Here is an 18073-nt window from a genome sequence, read left to right on the forward strand (position 1 = left end):
ATAACAGCAATCTAACACTTTTATAAACAGCATTTATTGTACAGAGTACTCTGAAGGAAGAAAAATATGTACAGCCATTTGTTTTCATTAATACATTTCTATTCTGTCCTGCAATACTGAAAAGGCGGAATGTGGCACAAAAATAACCCCTAGGAGTTACAAATTAGAAAACAACGCTTTTAAAAAAGATTTTTACTTTTCTGGTAGAAATATAAAAACTGTGGTTTATGGGGAAGAAATTAAACAAAATGAAGTCCAATCAATTGTTGAGGTGGCTTTAACACTTAAAGTTTTGTCCCTTAAACCAACCTGTCAACAGCAGTAAGTATTTAAAATCTAAATATAAATAAACGGGCAGCGCTACCCGAATAGCAGCACAGTTCGAGCAATTTACAGTAATGCTTCGTGTTCTCTGTGCAGAAATAATACCCCTTCCTGGCATCCATATGGGGTACACATGCAGGAGAGCGTCACCTGGCGCTGCAACCTACAAGCGAACGTCCATCCTCTCACCACATGGGGCCGTCCACAACGCCACTAAATGTACCAAAACTGATTTGTTTTACAAAAACAAGTGGGTGGGGGAGGCAGGAGTACACGACAGCCATTACGTTGTCTTCCTGAAACCCTTTAGAATAGGGTAGATGTTCTCAAAGGCTTCATAAATTTCTGCTCTGACTTTAGCACCTATGAAGACAAATTGGAGTAGAGAAGCATCTAAAATGGCATTTCTTAGCATAACAAAATCACAAGCACAATTCTCTCCACACCCAGTAAGACAGATGGAGGCATTAAAACATTAATGGAATCCCTTATCACCATTCTATTTTTGTTTTTAAGATGGTATTTTCTTAAGTTGGCGTTTTAAAAAAAAATTACAAAAGCAACAGCCTAGGTGAATCCAGCTTCCTTCCCCATAGTCTGCCCGTATGACTGGTGTTGGTCTCTGCATTGGGTCAGAACCCAGCAGGGCAGCAGTGAGAGCGGCTGAATTTTATTCTCCCAGTTGCTGCCTTCAACCAAACTCTTGAATCTTCCTTTGTTGTCACAAAATGATAATGCTGATGAACCCCAAAGTTTTAGGCAGTGGTACCCAACTTAATACACCATCTGTTACGCAGTGTCATCCTCACCTCCCCCCTCTCCCCACCAAGGTCATGCTTCAGCTGAAGACCCAGCAGGGCTATGGTCTGACTTCCCTCGGTTCACTCCCTCCGGTGGGTATGTTTCCCATCAGAGGGTCGGGGAAGAGAAAAAGGGGGCACAGCTGCTTTATAAGTCACTAGTCAACTGTCCTGACACTGTGATATTACTTCTTAGCACTGAGAAAATGCCATTCTTGACAGCTTCAAAACTTCAAACACTACTTCCTGTTGTAACTTACCTGTTAATACAACTTTTCCAGAAACAAAAATAAGGAGAACAATTCTTGGTTTGATCATTCTGTAGATTAAACCAGGAAATAACTCTGGCTCATAACTAGAAGGAAAATGGCAAAAACAGTTTACAAATTACCAGCTGCTCACGCCTTTAGAAAAAAATGAGGACCTGAACACGGGAAAGTACTGGGTAAGCAGCAAACTAATGAGGAAGGGCAGCCCAGTTCTTAGAGGAGCATCACAGGAGAGCATACTTAAGGCCAGCGAGACCGGCTTGTAACTGGCACTTGAAGACCAACTTTATTTCTAACGAATCTGGATTTCCTGACATAAGAACAAGAGCTTTATATGTATGTTCTGTAGTCTCTGACCTTTATCAAGTTTCATTCTGGATAAGTTTATACCAACTTATAAGAGCCCAATAGTCATTTACTTATAATATCTGACAGTCACATAGTTTACCTTCTAATCATTCACATCTCATCTCCTTAAACTGAAATATCCTCTAGCTGTTAACTTTGATCGGGCAATTTAACCGAAGTAATAGAAAAGATACTGGCTGGAGACTGAACCTTTCCCTGACTATGCTGTCTGACTAAATGCGCTATTGGTATGTTTTATTCTAATCCTAGTAATCTTATTTTCTTAGTTAGATTGAAGACAGGATGTGTGACTGTTTAACCTAGTGGAAAATTCAAGACAGGCTTGAGATGCTGGGGTGCATATGTGAAATGCCAGTGGGAGTTTCCTAAGTGAAAAGTGAAACAAGAGTGTGCCAGGTATGAAAGTGGGATTGCAAGGGCCCTGGTGCAAGAAGGGCACGATTAGCCTCGGGGGTGCTGCAAGCAGAGAGGCTGGAGAGGTGGGCAAGGACCACCTGCCTTGGAAGTTTTCATCAGGAAGTAGCAGAGAAAATAAATGTTGACTAGGACAAAAGATTCAAGCAACTGGGGGAAAAGAAACAAGTGTTTTTTCCACACCTCAAGAGGTTGTGGATTTTATTCACCCATTTAAAATGTATTCAAATGATGAAACATACAGAAGGGGAATCAATTTCATCCCAGTAAAGGCGAGTTTTAGGTGTCATTAAGTGAAATGACAGGAAAGTAGGAGGCTGGTGAGAATAGTAGGGTGTTATCAAAGACATCAGGAAGAAACTTCAACAATAGATATACCTACAAGTATATCATTTGTTCTTACATACTAATTATTCTGCATAGGTTTTATCATGAACAATGTTTAAATAGATTATAAATTAATTGCTGCCAAAGGCAATCATAATCCATTTCAGACTCACCTACTGAACTGCTGGTGGGTAAGCACAAGGCCTTCTAACCTTATAGGGAACTTCACATCACAGCTCCCCACCATGTTCTGAATCTTGAAGTCCAAGAACTTAGCTGGAAAACCCAACTTCTGTACAACCCTGGCATATTTTCTTGCTGCTAGTCTGGACTGTTCTTCACTAGGGAAAGAAAAAGTGAGATATTCATACTCAAAGACAGCTAAAATAATTATTTAGATGAATAACTTATAAAAAGTCCAAATTAGGAAAGATAATTTAAAAGGTATAAACTGCTCACCCCTTCCAATAAAGAATAGCTCAACAGACATTAACAGTTTTATTTATAAAGTATTCCCGTGTCCCTGACAGAAAACTCAGGCCTACCAAAATGAATACCTTTTCAATTCACCAAAGTACTGATAGCCCTAGATTTTTTTTTAAAAATAGCTATTTATTTATTTATTTGTCTGTGCCAGGTCTTAGTTGCAGCACGCAGGATCTTCGTTGCGGCGTGCGGAAGCTTTATTGCGGCATTCGAACTCTTAGTTGCGGCATGTAGAATCTAGTTCCCTGACTAGGGATCGAACCCAGGCCCCTTGCACTGGGAGAGCAGAATCTTAGCCACTGGACCATCAGGGAAGTCCTGACAGCCCCAGATTTTATACATAAGAAATATAATATCGTCATCACCATTATTATTTTGTTGTATTTTAGCCCACAAATTCCTACTGAGATGAAAACTAATAAGCGTCATTTGGGTAGGAAAATACTGATGAGATTTATACTCAAAGACTGTATACAATAGTCTTCTTTTATGTCAAGTCCTTCTTTATCCATTCCTAGAACTCATTTGTTGGATAAAACTGTGACTTAGCAGTGCAGGGCTTATGTAACAAAAGCAGAATGAAAGCAATAATATCATCGTCGACAAAAGGCTCTCAAGTGCAGGGTCACAAATGACAAAAATTAGGCACGCATACATGCTGAATTGTATGGAGATAAAATGATAACATACACCCTAAACTAATGCTTGATTTTAAGAAAATGAAGTACTGCTGTCTAAAAGTGATGAGAATCAACTATTTTAATAAGAAAGCAATAATAACATTTTATTATTAGCCTAACATCCAGAAACTATGAGACACAGCCATTTCTTTCATAACATACAGACCAAGACAATGAACTCCTTTAAACCCACCTCTTGGCTCCCGTGCACACCATCTTCCCAGAACTGAATATCAGTGCAGTGGTCCGAGGCTCTCTTATTCTCATGATCACAGCAGCAAACCGCTACAAGAGCCAGAGACAACAGTTAATAAGGTCATGTCAGGCTGCTGACTTCTGTCAGGAGAACTAGACAGTGACAAAGAACATGCCAAATAGTAAGAAGGACCTGGTACTTGGACAGCTATGAAGCTATCTGTCATGTGTTTCCATAGAGGACTCCCTTACAGCGTCACGTGGCACACACGCTTTTGCACAGGGAGCAAACACGTAAACTACCAAGGCGGTTGGACCAAGATCTCTGTGATGTGTCATACACATCCCAACAATTGAAGGTAAGTAATATTTGCAAAAATATTTTTAACTACACATTTTCTGTTTTATTAATGATTTTTTAAGGCAAATCAACTGATATACCTTTTCCACCTGCACCAGGAATAAATCAGGTTTCAAGCATATCAACGCATAGTGACGTGACCTCCTGTTTCCAATAGACTTTTAGAAACGGTATTGATGTATTGGTATTTATACAAACACAATGGCCTCAGTTACTAGGTTACATGATATAAAGCAAAAAATTACTTTCAAAATAACTCTAAAATTTTAATATCTGCTATCTAATTACATATGAAAAAATCCATATGTTTCTAATCAAGATGACTCTGACAAATCAGACTGCTTTCACAATTTTAGTTTCAAAACTACTGTACGGGGACTTCCCTGGTGGCGCAGTGGTTAAGAATTCACCTGCCAATACAGGGGACACAGGTTCAATCCCTGCTCCAGGAAGATCCCACATGCCACAGAGCAACTAAGCCCGTGAGCCACAACTACTGAGCCCAAGTGCTACAACTACTGAGGCCTGCGCGCCTAGAGCCCGTGCTCCACAACAAGAGAAGCCACCGCAATGAGACGCCCGTGCACCACAGCGAAGAGTAGCCCCCACTCTCCACAACTAGAGAAGGCTCGTGAGCAGCAACGAAGACCCAATGCAGCCAAAAATTAATTTAAAAAAAAAAAAAAAAGACTACTAGGATCATATCAAATGGTGTCAGCTGTCAAGTTCAAGAGTCTCCTGCAGGCCAAAGAGGGGATAGTTTGAGGATCAATAAGGATAACTGAAATGGGTTGAAATATAATAAATATTAAAAAAAAAAAATACTGTATGTCTTCCCTCTGATTTTACCACCATGTGAAAATGCTAACGTTAAATTCTAGTTTATACAAGTCCTAGGAAATGCCTAATTTTGGTGCGTTTCCTTAATTCCCTCTACTGGTTTTATTGGGTGGATAACTAATATCGTTTCATTAGAAAAAATTATGTGAAGTTATGTATTCAACTTAATAAAATTATGACAGACAAAAGATTAATTCTTATAATGCTGCACTCATGGATTTGCCATATGCGTTAGGCTGCTATCCTAAAATCAGAAAACTTGCAGGTATTTTTCCCCCATAATCTTTTTATTATAAAATCTCAGCAGATATACAAAGGTAGAAAAATATAATAAACTTCCTTATACTTATTAACCAACTTTTACAATGATTAACTTTTGGCTAATCTTGTTTCATGCATATGCCCCTTTCCCAATTCTCTAACTGGATTATTTTGAGGTAAATTCCAGGTAGCATGGTATTCTATTCTATACAGTTTCCAAAACATAAATGGGATCATACAATATATTTTGTTCTGTAACTTCAGATGATCCCCTCACAATGGGTATATCAAACTTTATCTTGTGGACTGCTGTGTTCCCAGAGTCTCTTACTCTGTGGCTATTCAGTAAAAATGCTACATATTTTGCTTTACATTCTTGTTTTGTTGGTGTCAGCAAACTTAAACACAACATATTCTTTTTGATCTAGAGACCTCTGGAAGAAAATTCTGTATTATTATAGTTTGAAATAAATTAAGATTGTTCTGACCTTGGGATTATATTCAGCATTTCGGGCACGAAGTGCAATGGTCTTTAGGTCAAGCTTACAACCAAGATTCACGGTAGATACGATATTTCTGTAAGAAATTTGAAAAGAAAACATGATTATTTACTGTTAATGGTAGATGATTATCAAGAAATCATATTCTTTCACTAGAACTAATTTAATGAAATATAATAAAATTAAGTTTGTTTAAACTATTAATTTTTTAAATTAAAATTCTAAAATTTTAAATTAAAATTTTAAAAAATTGCTGACATTTATTAAGTGCCAGGTACCAAACACCATGCCAACATTTTACACAGATACTCTCAATACTTACACTATGAAGTAATAACTATTAATATTGCCATTTTCCGATGAAGAAGCTAAGGCTTAAATAGGGGGTAACTTGCTCTGTATACCCATGGCTCCTAAGTGAGGTATGACTCTCTCACTTCTCTCAAAATGAGTATCTTTTGGAAGAGGAAAAATTCAGTTATCTTTGAGGAACAAAGGAAGAACACCTGACCTATCCTCTGATTAACCCTCAGTAAATCAAGAAAAACAAACATCATCATTTATTATCTGGGTCCAATGAACCCTTTTCATTTTTTAACATTCATATATAATTGTATGAATAACTTATAAAGAGGCTGTCACATCACTGTCCTGTGAATACTGATCCCAGATTGCAAATCCATCTCCAACTGTTCCAGCTCATGGCTGCTGCTGGCTCTTTCTGCACAGTCACAAAGCGATAGCTTTGAAAACTCGATGGCTCACAGTCATGCTGAAGAGAAGCTGGGTGTCTTCTTCAACATAAACTGTAAGGCCAATCAGGACGATCACCGCAACCAACGTTTTCATCTCCACATCCCCTATTTCCTTCCAATCAAGTTTAGATACACAAGTTCATACAACTTTATTATAACCTATTTTATTTCTGTAGAATCAGCAGTAACATCCCTACTTTCTTTTCTGATTTTAGTAATTTGAGTCTTCACTTTTTTTTGTTAGTCTATCTAACTTTGATTTTTTCAAAGAACCAACCTTTAGTTTCACTGATTTTCTCTACTGTTTTTCTTTTCTCTATTTCATTTCTCTGTGCTCTAATCTTTACTATTTCCTTCCTTCTGCTAGCTTTGGATCTAGTTTGTTCTTTTTCTAGTTGTAATGTTAAGTTATTGACTTGAAATATTTCTTGTTTTTTAATGTGATCATTTATAGTGCATTTATAAATAAATTTCACCCCTAGCACAACACTTGCTGCATCCGTTATGTTTTAGTATGTTATATTTTCGTTTTCGTTTGTTTCTAAGTATTTTCTAATCGCCCCTGTGACCTTTGATCCACTGGCTATTTAAAAGTATGTTATTAATTTCCACAATCTTGGGAATTTTCTGGGACACTTTTTGGAATACCAGAAATATTAAGGTGCTGGCAAGAAACAAACACCCATCTGAACTCGGTGTAATTTACAATTGAGACCAAAGGTGCAAACTTAAATGCACACAGAAGCCAGGTAAGTGTGCAAGACAACAGGGTGTGGTGTTTGTACAGGTGAACCAACAAGTGCTTATCTTTCTAAAATCATGAAGATTAAAATTATTTTGTTTTTTACATTGTTTCAGATCAAACACCCGAGGCACCAAGATTTAGGTCTCTGGATAACAGTCAGGATCCATGATTAAACATTACTTAGTTCTAAAAATGATCAGGAATGACTTACAAGAAAACTGGGTGACGTAGTTAGTACAAATAACCCTTCATGTGGCCATAAACTTCGTAAAGGCAAAAGCTCTCACTGACAGATATGTGAGAATATTTGTTTTTCATGAAGGAGAAATTTCCCCTACTTGTCTCCCCACCCCCCAATTCTGTTACACACAGGACCCACTTCAGTTAGGTAGAAAAATACATTTAGGGCAAGAACAGCCCTAATCCTCAGCTTGTGGGACGGACACAGTTCTTCAAAAATTTACATGCAGCCCTTATAATAACCAATGAAGAAAAACAAGGACCACTATGAATTATGATGATTCTGTGAGTAAGTAATTAATCTTCCCAAAGACTTAAAATATCACAAAGGAAGGAGACTACATAAAGCTTGATTTGGTAAATCAGCTACAGAGAAATGTCTACAATAACAATAATGCAATCCATATGGGACTTCACTGGCCCAAGCACATAAGCACAGCTACTAAATTTCTGCAGATGTTATGAGAGCCTTTTACTGGGGGCACTGACTCACGAAGATAGCTTTCCTTCCCTTTCTCGAGTGAGAGAGAAAGCACGTCTAGATGCATCCCCACCATCAGTGCACACAAATAAATCAATCCCCCTGAGAACAAAGAACAGCAGGCAGTTCCAGGGGACCCCTCGGGGCAGAGACAGGACACACAACAATACTCACTGCAGCTGCGGCACGATCCCAGAGCTCTCCGAGGCTGGCGTGGCAGGGGTGATGGGGGTCATGGGGGTCATGGGGGAGGGATACAGGGGAGTGGTGCCCGGCAAGGGTGCGGTCGTGAGAGTCTGTGAGTGGAAGAGCTGTGGTGTCTGGCCCGAGGCCCCTTGGGTTGCCTGCTGGGACGCTGACTGCTGAACCGCAGCCACTGCCGCCTGCTGCTGCTGCTGCTGCTGCTGCTGCTGCTGCTGCTGTTGCTGCTGCTGCTGCTGCTGCCTTTGCTGCTCCTCCAAAATAGACAGACTGTTGCTGTTCTGAATAGGCTGTGGAGTCAGTCCCGTGCCATAAGGCATCATTGGACTAAAGATAGGGATTCCAGGAGTCATGGCACCCTGTGGAAAGTGAGGACAACAATGGGTTAGGCTGGCTACTGTCGAGTGTCTGTAGGACGTGGCTGGTAAAACAGCAGCTGAGATGTGCAAAGACAGGCACCTTCCGAGCACAGATGGGGTTATTAAGCAGTAATGGGGAGGAACGTGCTGTTCTTACACACATCACTTTCTTCTTCACCATAACACAGCTGGTAAGAGCTTAGGATGTGGAAGTAGACCTGGTGTGAAATCCAACTCTATTACTTACAACACTTGAGAGTTTAAAGAAGCTGCTTGATCCTTCAGGCTCTAGAGGGTAACAATGCTCTAAGACTTTGAAAAAAATTGAGAACGTCTACTCTTTGAAAGATACCATCAAGAAAGTTAAAAATTAAGCCATAGACTAGGAGAAAACATCTACCATACATATATCTGAGAAAGAATTTGTATCCAGAATAAAGAACAATCAAAATTCAATAAAAGATGAGCAAACAGACCAATGAAGAACAGGCGAAGATACGTGGAACATTTTACAAGCGAAGATACATACATGAGAACCTGACAAGATGCTCAAGATCATAAGTCAACAGGAAAATGCTTTTACTTTCAGAATGGCCAAAGTACAAAAGCCCAAGTGTTGGTGAGGATGTGGAGCACCTAGAACTCTCACACACCGCTGGTGGAACTTTAGAACACGCTTGGCACTTTCTTATAAAGTTAAACATACACTTACATAATGACCTGGCAATCCCACTCCTGAATATTTACCCAAGAGAAATAAAAACACAGCAGACACGGAGAATATATGCAAACGTACAGCACCTTCACTCATAACGGCCCCAACCTGGAAACAACCCTAACGTCAGCAACCGGAAAACAGACAAGCTGTGGTACATCCACACAGCAGAGTGCTACTTAGCAACAAAAAGGAATTTGCTGATATACAAACAGTATGTTGGGCAAAGAAGACAGACACAAAAAAAAGGACATACTGGTATGATGCCATCTGCATGATATCCTAGAGTAGGCAAAACTCTCTTATTCTGGAAAGCAGATCAGTAGTTGCCTAGGCTAGAGGAGTGACTGCAACGGGGCAGGAAGGGATTTTTAGGGTAACTGAAATGTTCCATAACTTTCACAGGTGCATACACTTATCAAAACAGACACTTAAAATGGGTGTTTTTATTTAAGTACATAAATTATACCTCAACAGAAGTCATTTAAAGATTGTGAAAGTAGATACATCGTTGGGAATCGTAAACGTAAAAAGGAAAAGATAAAACTAGAAAATAACTTGGTTAGAGTTACCTCCAAAATCAAACACCCTATAATCATTTGGATCACTTTCATAAGTGTTTATCAAAAGATTAAGTTTTATAGGCAAATATACATTTTAGCTTCCAAACTCCCCAAATTAAACACTATTGTGCCTATTCAAGGCCTAAGAGAACTTCTCAATGAAATAAAGAAGGCTTAAAAAATATAAATCCATTTTCAACAGCAGATGGTTAAATTCCCTTCCTTCCCTTTTACACTGTCTCTAACAATGCAAATTCTGTCCTGCGTGCACCCTCCCTCCAGTTGTATTACCTGAGGGGAGGCCAGGCCCTGGGCATAAGGTGGGAGGCTGTTGTTCTGATCCATGATGTTCACTTTCTTCTTGGAAAATTACAAACCTCTGGACTGGAAATTGCCTCAGCGTTCAGTCTCTTCTGAGAGCATCCCCAGCACACTCTTCTCAGCGGCTCCTTCAACCCTCTGGGATAGCTTCTGCACACCAAGACACAGTGATGCTGCTTTGAAAAAAGTTTGAAGTTTAATGTGAGAATACAGGTAAGCTACACAGTCTTATAAACCAGTTTCATGGTTAAACAAAAAACAAACAAAAGGACTTCCCTGGTGGCACAGTGGTTAAGAATCCACCTGCCAATGCAGGGGGACACGGGTTGGATTCCTGGTCTGGGAAGATCCCACATGCCGTGGAGCAACTAAATCCATGCACCACAACTTCTGAGCCTGTGCTCTAGAGCCCTCGAGTCACAGCTACTGAAGCCTGCATGCCTAGAGCCCGTGCTCCACAACAAAAGAAACCACCACAATGAGAAGCCTGCACACTGCAAGAACAGTAGCCCCTGCTGGCCACAACTTGAGAAAGCCCACACGCAGCAATGAAGACCCAACACAACCAATAAATTAAAACAAACAAACAAACAAACAAAAAAAACAATGAAGCTATTTTGGAATACATTTCTTTTTACCTTACGAAGCTGAAGTCTTATTCCTTCCACGTTTCCCGTGACTGCATGCAAAACTGCCAACAGGACAAAAGTTTTTTTATGTGTTTATAGTCCAAAATGTTAAAAATTAAGGTACATAATCAACATTAAAAACTTTGGGGGAAAAACACCCAGGGAAAATGAATTCCTAAGGAAACTGTCATATCTGAGTAGAAATATTTATTATGCACACACAGTGCTATTAGGCTAAATTCAAGTTTAATAAATTTTGAATTAGACCCAATACACTTTAATGTGATCATTTCTTGAGCAACTACTTTAAAACACTGTGACAGAAGCTGTACAGACATAAAAATAAAATAAACATCAAGTTTTTATATATGTAATAACTTTATCTTTTCAGAACACATAAACACAAACTATGTCTGTATCTGGCTTTCCTTACATCATCCCTTTACTGGCCACACATCTGAAATTCCTATTAGTCTAAAGAGCTGAGTGACTGATGAAAAGACCTCTTATTGTTTAGTTCAGATGGACTCCTACTGTGCTCAGGGTTGCTGTGAGAACTGACCAATTCAAACAGGACTGATTAACACCTCAAGACTAGCATCCAGGGGCTTCTCCAATGGTCTAGCGGTAAAGAATCTGTCCAGCATTGCAGGGGACATGGGTTTGATCTCTGGTCGGCGAACTAAGATCCCACATGCCGCGAGGCAACTAAGCCCGAATGCCACAACTACTGAGCCCACACGCCTCAACTAGAGAGAGAAAACCCACATGCCACAACCAGAGAGAAGCCCACGCAATGCAACGAAAGATCCTGCATGCCTCAAGGAAGATCCCGCGTGCAGCAACTAAGACCCGACGCAGCCAAAAAAAAAAAAAAAAAAGAATAGCATCTAGTTATCACACAGCAAGCAGGTAAGTGCAGGATAAACGTTACTATTATTAGTAGATTTCACTTTAAACATCATCATCTAATGATGGACAGTCTCACACAGAACTTACGGATTTTAAAGTTACAAGTTAAGCGTCAAAGACACATGTACTGGTACAAAATAAGCACTCAAAGAATCTGACAATGACTTTGAAAGGACAAAGGACTCCAAAGATTATATATGCTATGTATTCATCAATGGAAAAGACCAAAAAAAAGAGAAAACTCTGCTTCAGAAAACATCAGACATATAAGAAAATTATGCTCTTTTGGACACTGTTATCCTATTACAACAACAGAAGTGCTGCAAATATAAAAACAAAGAGGATATATACAGTTCCTGGCATCAAAGAGTTCAATTTGAAGGGTATGCAAATAATCACTGCAAAACTTAAGTGCCATAATAGCAGATATGCACTATGCTAAGCCCGCTGAGTGAAGAAACCAGCAATATACGTCTCTGCAAACTCTATACTTAGTACAGGGCCTGGCACGTAGTACGTGATCATGAATGAAGGCATACATGCTACCGAAAAGAAGACAAGGTAACTGCCAAGTGTTGTGAAGAGCAATTCACAAAGCAGGGACCAGCTGAATGGGATCTAGCAAGGTGAGTAGGAATTTACATATAGCATTTCAGGCAGAAGAAAGATGAAGCACAAAGAGACAAAAACTGAAAGAGCATGCAGTACGCAAGCAACAAATTTAGCATGACTACTAAATAGAATGTTCCCGCAGGGGATGAGACAGCAAATGTAAATGGGGTCACATTATCAGGATTTTAAGACATTTTTACATAAGCAATACTAGCCGTGACAAGGTTTTGAAGTGCGCCGTGAGTACATCTACTTTGGCAAGAGTGTGGATGAATTCCGAGAGATAAAACTGGAGGCTGGAAGTTCGGTTGAAAAGTCACCGCTATGGTTGAGACAAGACATGACGAGGGCAGGATTTAAACCACTCGTTAATACGACTACAGATCCGTCCAGAAACTGGTGGCTCCAGACCCCTTTTTGCAAACTGCGTCTAGAGAAGAAATCCGAGGAACTAGGTTGAGGCTAACGTCACCACTGTTCGGAGCTTCTCCTCACTCCCAGTGATGGAACTATCTCTGCTTCCCCGTGTCATTAAGACGGCGCGGTTATCGCTGCACCACCGTATCCTCAGAAAAGAGAGTTGTGCGCAGAATCTCATCTCTGGGTAATGGAAGCGTCAAATTCGGTATTTTTTGGAGGCAATCACGGGTAAGGGAAAAGAATCAACTAACTGCACAGCCGCCTAGTGACTGCACATCTCAACCAAGCACAGCCTTTGCAGAGACGCGCACCTAGAACCTTACACGCGAAAACCACGCCACCCAGGGCCTGGGGGAGGAGGCCGTGCCAGCAGAGCGGCGCGCGTCTGTATCTCGGGCTCCAGCGCGCCTGAAGTCTGCGGCCCCCGACGACACGCTGAAACGTCTCGAGCGCGACTCTACTATGAAAGCGCCCCGCCGGCAGCAGCGCCGAGGCGCGCAAACAGCGCGAGCGGCCTCTCCGTGTCCGGAACCCACGGGCGGCAGGACAGAGAGACTCCGGGCCCCGGCCGCGCGGGCCCGCCCCGGCCCGGCCCCCCGCGCCCGCATGGCGGGCAGCCGCCTTCTCACCACCGCGGCGGCGGAGGGGGCCCGGCGGGACCTGCGGCAGGCGCGGGCCGGAGCCGCGGCAGCACGAGCCCGGGGCACGGCCCCCGCGCGCCCTTCCCGTCCGTTCCGCGCCTCCTCCCACCACCGCCCCAGGGCCCTGCGTCCGGGGTCGCCTCTGCGCGGGTGCTCGGAGGAAAGCGAAAACGGCTGCTACCTGCAGTCACGGCAGAGACAACCAACGGTCCGCGAAAACGAAGGGAAGCCGCGATCCGCCCCGGCGCCCGACACCGCGACCCTTCCTGACCCTACAGACCGCCTGGCGCGTGTAGATAACGTCACGTCCGCCCGTTCCGCCCTCGGCTTCGGCCGACGGCCCGCGGAGCAGCGGCAGCCATGGGAAGTGTGGGCGGCGCGTCACTTCCTGTGATCCCCTGGGTACTCGGCTTAAGGGAAACGAGGGGCGGGGCGGAGCTCTTCTGGCTTCCGGGCGAGGCCCCTCCGCCAGAGTATTTTCTGATTGGTCGTTGCTGGATGTAGGCAAGATATTGATTTTTAAATGTTGACTGTTTAAACCGACTAGAGGTGTAACATTTAGCAAGCTACGCGACCTCTCCGCCTCAGTTTCTTCGTCTGTAGCATGGAATAATAATAGCGCTTGTGCTCTAAGGACACTCTGAGATGGGTTAAGGAAATGCACGCACAGTGCCTGGCACACGGTAAGCGTGTTAGCTGTCCTCAAACATGTAGAATTCTAAGAAAAACAAAGGCAGCTTGGTTTATGCAGTCTTTTCCCATTTGTCACAAAGAGACTATAGGTAGTTGGACCCCGGAGTACCTCTCCTGTGGGTCATTTGGGCGTAATCACCTGCTCTAACGCTCAGTTTGCTTCCTTTGTACTTCATATCACCAATGAGGTTGTGAGGTTCTTAAGGACAGGAAATGTGTTATAGAATTTTTGGGTCCAGGACAGTACCTGAATAAATACCATACTTTTCTGTCCATAACCATCAAAGAAAATCCTGTTTTATCCTCTGTTTGCAGCAAAGTATGGAAAGGTTTAATTTTAAAATATACTTTCCAAAAATCTTTCCTGCTTCCAGAATTGCATGTATGTACCAGGGAGTCCATCCTATATTAGCCAGCTGCTTGCTTGCTTCTTTACATAACATTTGTACATGCTAAAATATGATGCTCATATAAAGACGTACAGACTAACAGACGGTATTAAATCAAGCAAAGAAATCCCGTCTTGCCAGCACCACAACCGCCACCCACCCGCGCCCAACGGCCGGGGAGACACCGTTGCGCTCTCGCTCGGCTGACGGGGCTCAGCCCCGCGGGTGCGCCTTCGCTCCAGCGGAAGCGGGCTGCCTTCTGCTGTGACACAGCCCGCAGCTGCTCCATCCATCCGGCCGCGTAGGGACACTGAGCTCATTCCCAGGGTGGGGCGGTGAGGAGCGCCGCTTTGGGGACACCCTTACCCGCCGTCTGGCTGGGCGTGCGCCTCGGGGGAGGCCGCCGGCTCGTGACGCGCGTGCGCTCTCGGCTCGGCCGCGTCGCGCCGATCCCTGTCCGAGAGACGGCTATACCCGTTCACACTCCAGGAGGGTCTGCGGGTTTCTGTGGCTCCATAATGTTGCCGATTTCGTTGTAAGGTCAGACTTCAACACTTTTACCCGTCAGGAGTGACTTGGAATGTTTCCTTGGGAGAGAAAGCCTTTCCGTCGCTGTCCTCTCTCGGAAGAGCCGGAGCCCGCTACCGCCCTGAGGGCGAAGGCGCCGGCCTCTAGGACCAACGACTGGCGCGAGATAGAGCGGCCGGAGGCGGTGCCGCGGAAGCCGGAAGTGGCCGCGTTTCCGGCCGGGCCGCCATCTCGCCGTGAGGCAGCAGGAGCGGAGCAGCGGGATGTGGTCCTCCGTAGCTGCGTCCTCGGGCCCGGGCAGAGACCTGGCCATGGAACCTCGCAGCGCCGCGGGCCCTTTGCAGCTGCGCTTTTCGCCCTACGCCTTCAACGGAGGGTAAAGCCCGGAGAGCTGCCGCTCTCTGGTTCCCCCGCGGTGTCCCTGCCTAAGCTGTCGGCGTGGCTGCCCCGCCAGCCGCAGGCCTCCCTGTCCGTGGTTGCTGGGTTCGACCTTCTTCCCCAGGGCTTCGCCTCACAGGCCAGCCTCCCCGGGTCTCGCTGTGGAGGGCCGGGTGTGCGTAGACGGTAGATAGGAAGTGACTCCTGGCCTCCGCTCGCAAGAGCGTTAAAACGTCTTTCTCGGGCCAGCAGGCGAGGGCCACGTTTGAGCATCTGCGGTTAAGGAGTTAGGATCGACTGGCCGTGTCGTTAGCCGTGGGTGTGTCTGCAGCTAAATCAAACTGCTTCATCATTTTCTGTCGTTTTAAATAACAGGATTAGTTGGCCAGACTTAAGTTTCGTAGATCAGTGCTTATTTTTAAGGGTTAGCGGAAGTTCAGGGAAAAAAATACTCATAAGGGGGACCTTTGAATATGCGTATTCTTGCATGTTGCATTCAGGTTGTCTTTTTTTTTTAATTACTATGTTTCATCTTAATACTTTTACTTAATAGTACCCTGAAAGAATTAGGGTTGTGGAAAGAGACTCTGTTTAAGACGCCTAAAAATGAAGAGCTGTATGTTTAAGCACTGTGTATAGTTTACCAACCAACTTTATTCTTTAAAACATACCTCCGCAATTCGAACAAACAGGTGGTCCTTTAAGATAACCAGGTTAACTAATCAGGTCCTTACGGATATGAAATTTTAACGCAGATTTTTGGGTTTAATGCAGATAGTGCAAAGAGGGTGAAAGGCTGTGATTTTAGCCTGTTTCTGTCAGTAAAGAGCAATGTGGTCTTTGGGTACCTTTGAGCTTCTTGAACCCAGATTTCCTCATCTTCCTTTGCTATTCATAGTTTGGAGGAGGGGATCAAAAGAGGAGCATTTTGTAAATTGAAAGCAGTTATCTTTTTTAATCCTCATGATGACTGAGTGTTGGATGGTACGTGCCTCAATTTTACAAATGAACCTGGGCCCTTAGAAGTTAAATTTTTTTAGTCACAGAGCTGATGTGAAGTTGAGCCCCTAGGACTTGAATTCATAGCTGTGTTGCCATGGAGTTTATGTATGCTTCCATCATTGCACTTTTATGTATTTCCTGTGACAACTAATGAAGTAGTTGTATCACAAAATGAGTTTTAAGACCCATTTCATGAGGCATCTGCAGATTCTGTATAAGACTTATAAGGTATTCAGTATTTGTTACTCACTTTCTAATCTTTGTAATCCAGTTATTGCCCTAAAGTCAGTTGCTTCAGGCTTTCTGATTATTAAATTACCTTTTCTCAGACAGCGTTCTTTTTCTTTCATGTTTACTGCTGCTGGCTCTTGGGCAGCGTTTGCTTCTACAAAGTAAGACTTAGTCCTGTGTTTTTTTCTTTTCTAAGTAAATGTGGTTAAACCCCAAGTGATTAGCCTCCACATTTGTCACTGAGTACTCTCACATGTCTCACTTATGGGAAGATACTCCCAAATCTGTTTCTCCAGTTTTACCTTTCATGGGTCCCTCGGTTCTGGCTTCTTAAGTAAAACATTTCCACATGGATTTTCTGCTCTCACAAGATATTAAAACAAAAAGCAAGCTAATTATTCTTCTCTGTCACTTCTTAGATGGCTTATAGTTATGTCGTCATGCTGCTCATCACAGTTTAGAAGCTTGGATGTCAGAATTGGGTCTTCCAGCCTCAAACACATTTTGGTAGTTACAAAAACTTACACAGTTTGTGCGCTTCTGTATTTTGGATTTAACTGTTTCTTCATGTTCATTGCTGTCTTCCTACTGCTTTACTCTTAGTGAAAGAGTTTCCATCCTATTTCACATATAGTCTTCTTAAAACTCCATTTTGCAAATGGAACTTTTCTCATTCTGCTCATATAACCTTTGGTTCCTCACAAAAATTCCAGAATCTTCGTTTTTGCACGTGGGGTTTTCTGCCATTGGATCTCTGTCCGTCACATAAGCCTTGTGTCACTCCACATGCGTACACAGAAAGGAGCACCTGAATAAGTTGTTTGAATGTTTTATTTTCATTATTACCTGTTTTCCTTTATTCACTGTGCATATTATATGGAATGCCATCCTTTTCTACTTGAGAGCTTTAGTGCCATCCTACCTCAGTAAAAATAATGGCTAAAGTTTTCTGAGTGATTATGTTCTGTGAGGCACAGTGCTAGGTGCTTTATGTGGATTATGTCATTTAACTCTCACAGTCAACCTTTAACACAGGAAATGCTGATGTCATCAACTTGAACTTGGATAATTTGTCCAAGGTCACAGAGCTATTAAGTGGCGGGGACAAGCTTCAGGTACCTCCAGAGTCCAGGTTCTCGGTGACCACACTCTGCTGCCTCATGCTTACGCCACAAGGATGATAGCTGATGCTTACTGGAGAACCAGTTATGTTTCAGGCACTGGTATAAGGGGTTAACAGTTATTAACTCATTTAATCTTGTAACACACAAATAAGGTAGCTACTGTTATGATCTCTGATACAAGTATGAGGACATTGAGGCCTTGAGAAGTTAAGCAACTTACCCACGTCTCTCTCTCTCATATCTGTTAAGTGGCAGAGCCAGGCTTAGAACCCAGACAGTCTGCTTTTAGAGTTCATGCTCTAGGCCTC

General features: G+C 42.8%; 2 protein-coding genes across 12 annotated transcripts in view; one reads left to right on the forward strand and one right to left on the reverse strand.

The window, feature by feature from the left end:
• TBP (TATA-box binding protein) lies at positions 1-15166 on the reverse strand. Of its 11 annotated transcripts, none has more exons than XM_057740327.1 (9): positions 14869-15166; positions 10845-10897; positions 10177-10356; positions 8222-8607; positions 5815-5902; positions 3863-3954; positions 2677-2844; positions 1385-1479; positions 1-687 (listed from the first exon to the last, which is right to left on the reverse strand). In XM_057740327.1, the coding sequence occupies exons 3-9, from the start codon at positions 10228-10230 to the stop codon at positions 608-610; spliced, it is 963 nt and encodes a 320-aa protein (XP_057596310.1). In that variant the 5' UTR covers positions 10231-10356; positions 10845-10897; positions 14869-15166; the 3' UTR covers positions 1-607. The 11 variants fall into 11 exon arrangements, with proteins under 11 accessions (XP_057596310.1, XP_057596301.1, XP_057596307.1 ...); XM_057740318.1 differs by having other exon boundaries at positions 10177-10379; XM_057740324.1 differs by having other exon boundaries at positions 10177-10382.
• The window catches only part of PSMB1 (proteasome 20S subunit beta 1), a 15825-nt gene continuing 12888 nt past the window's right edge, over positions 15137-18073 (forward strand). Inside the window, exon 1 of the mRNA XM_057740332.1 lies at positions 15137-15406. Within this exon, the coding sequence (XP_057596315.1) occupies positions 15294-15406 (113 nt within the window). The 5' untranslated portion in view covers positions 15137-15293. The remainder of the gene's footprint in view (positions 15407-18073) is intronic.

The sequence above is a fragment of the Hippopotamus amphibius genome, chromosome 6 (assembly GCF_030028045.1).
Source record: "Hippopotamus amphibius kiboko isolate mHipAmp2 chromosome 6, mHipAmp2.hap2, whole genome shotgun sequence".
NCBI lineage: Eukaryota > Metazoa > Chordata > Mammalia > Artiodactyla > Hippopotamidae > Hippopotamus > Hippopotamus amphibius.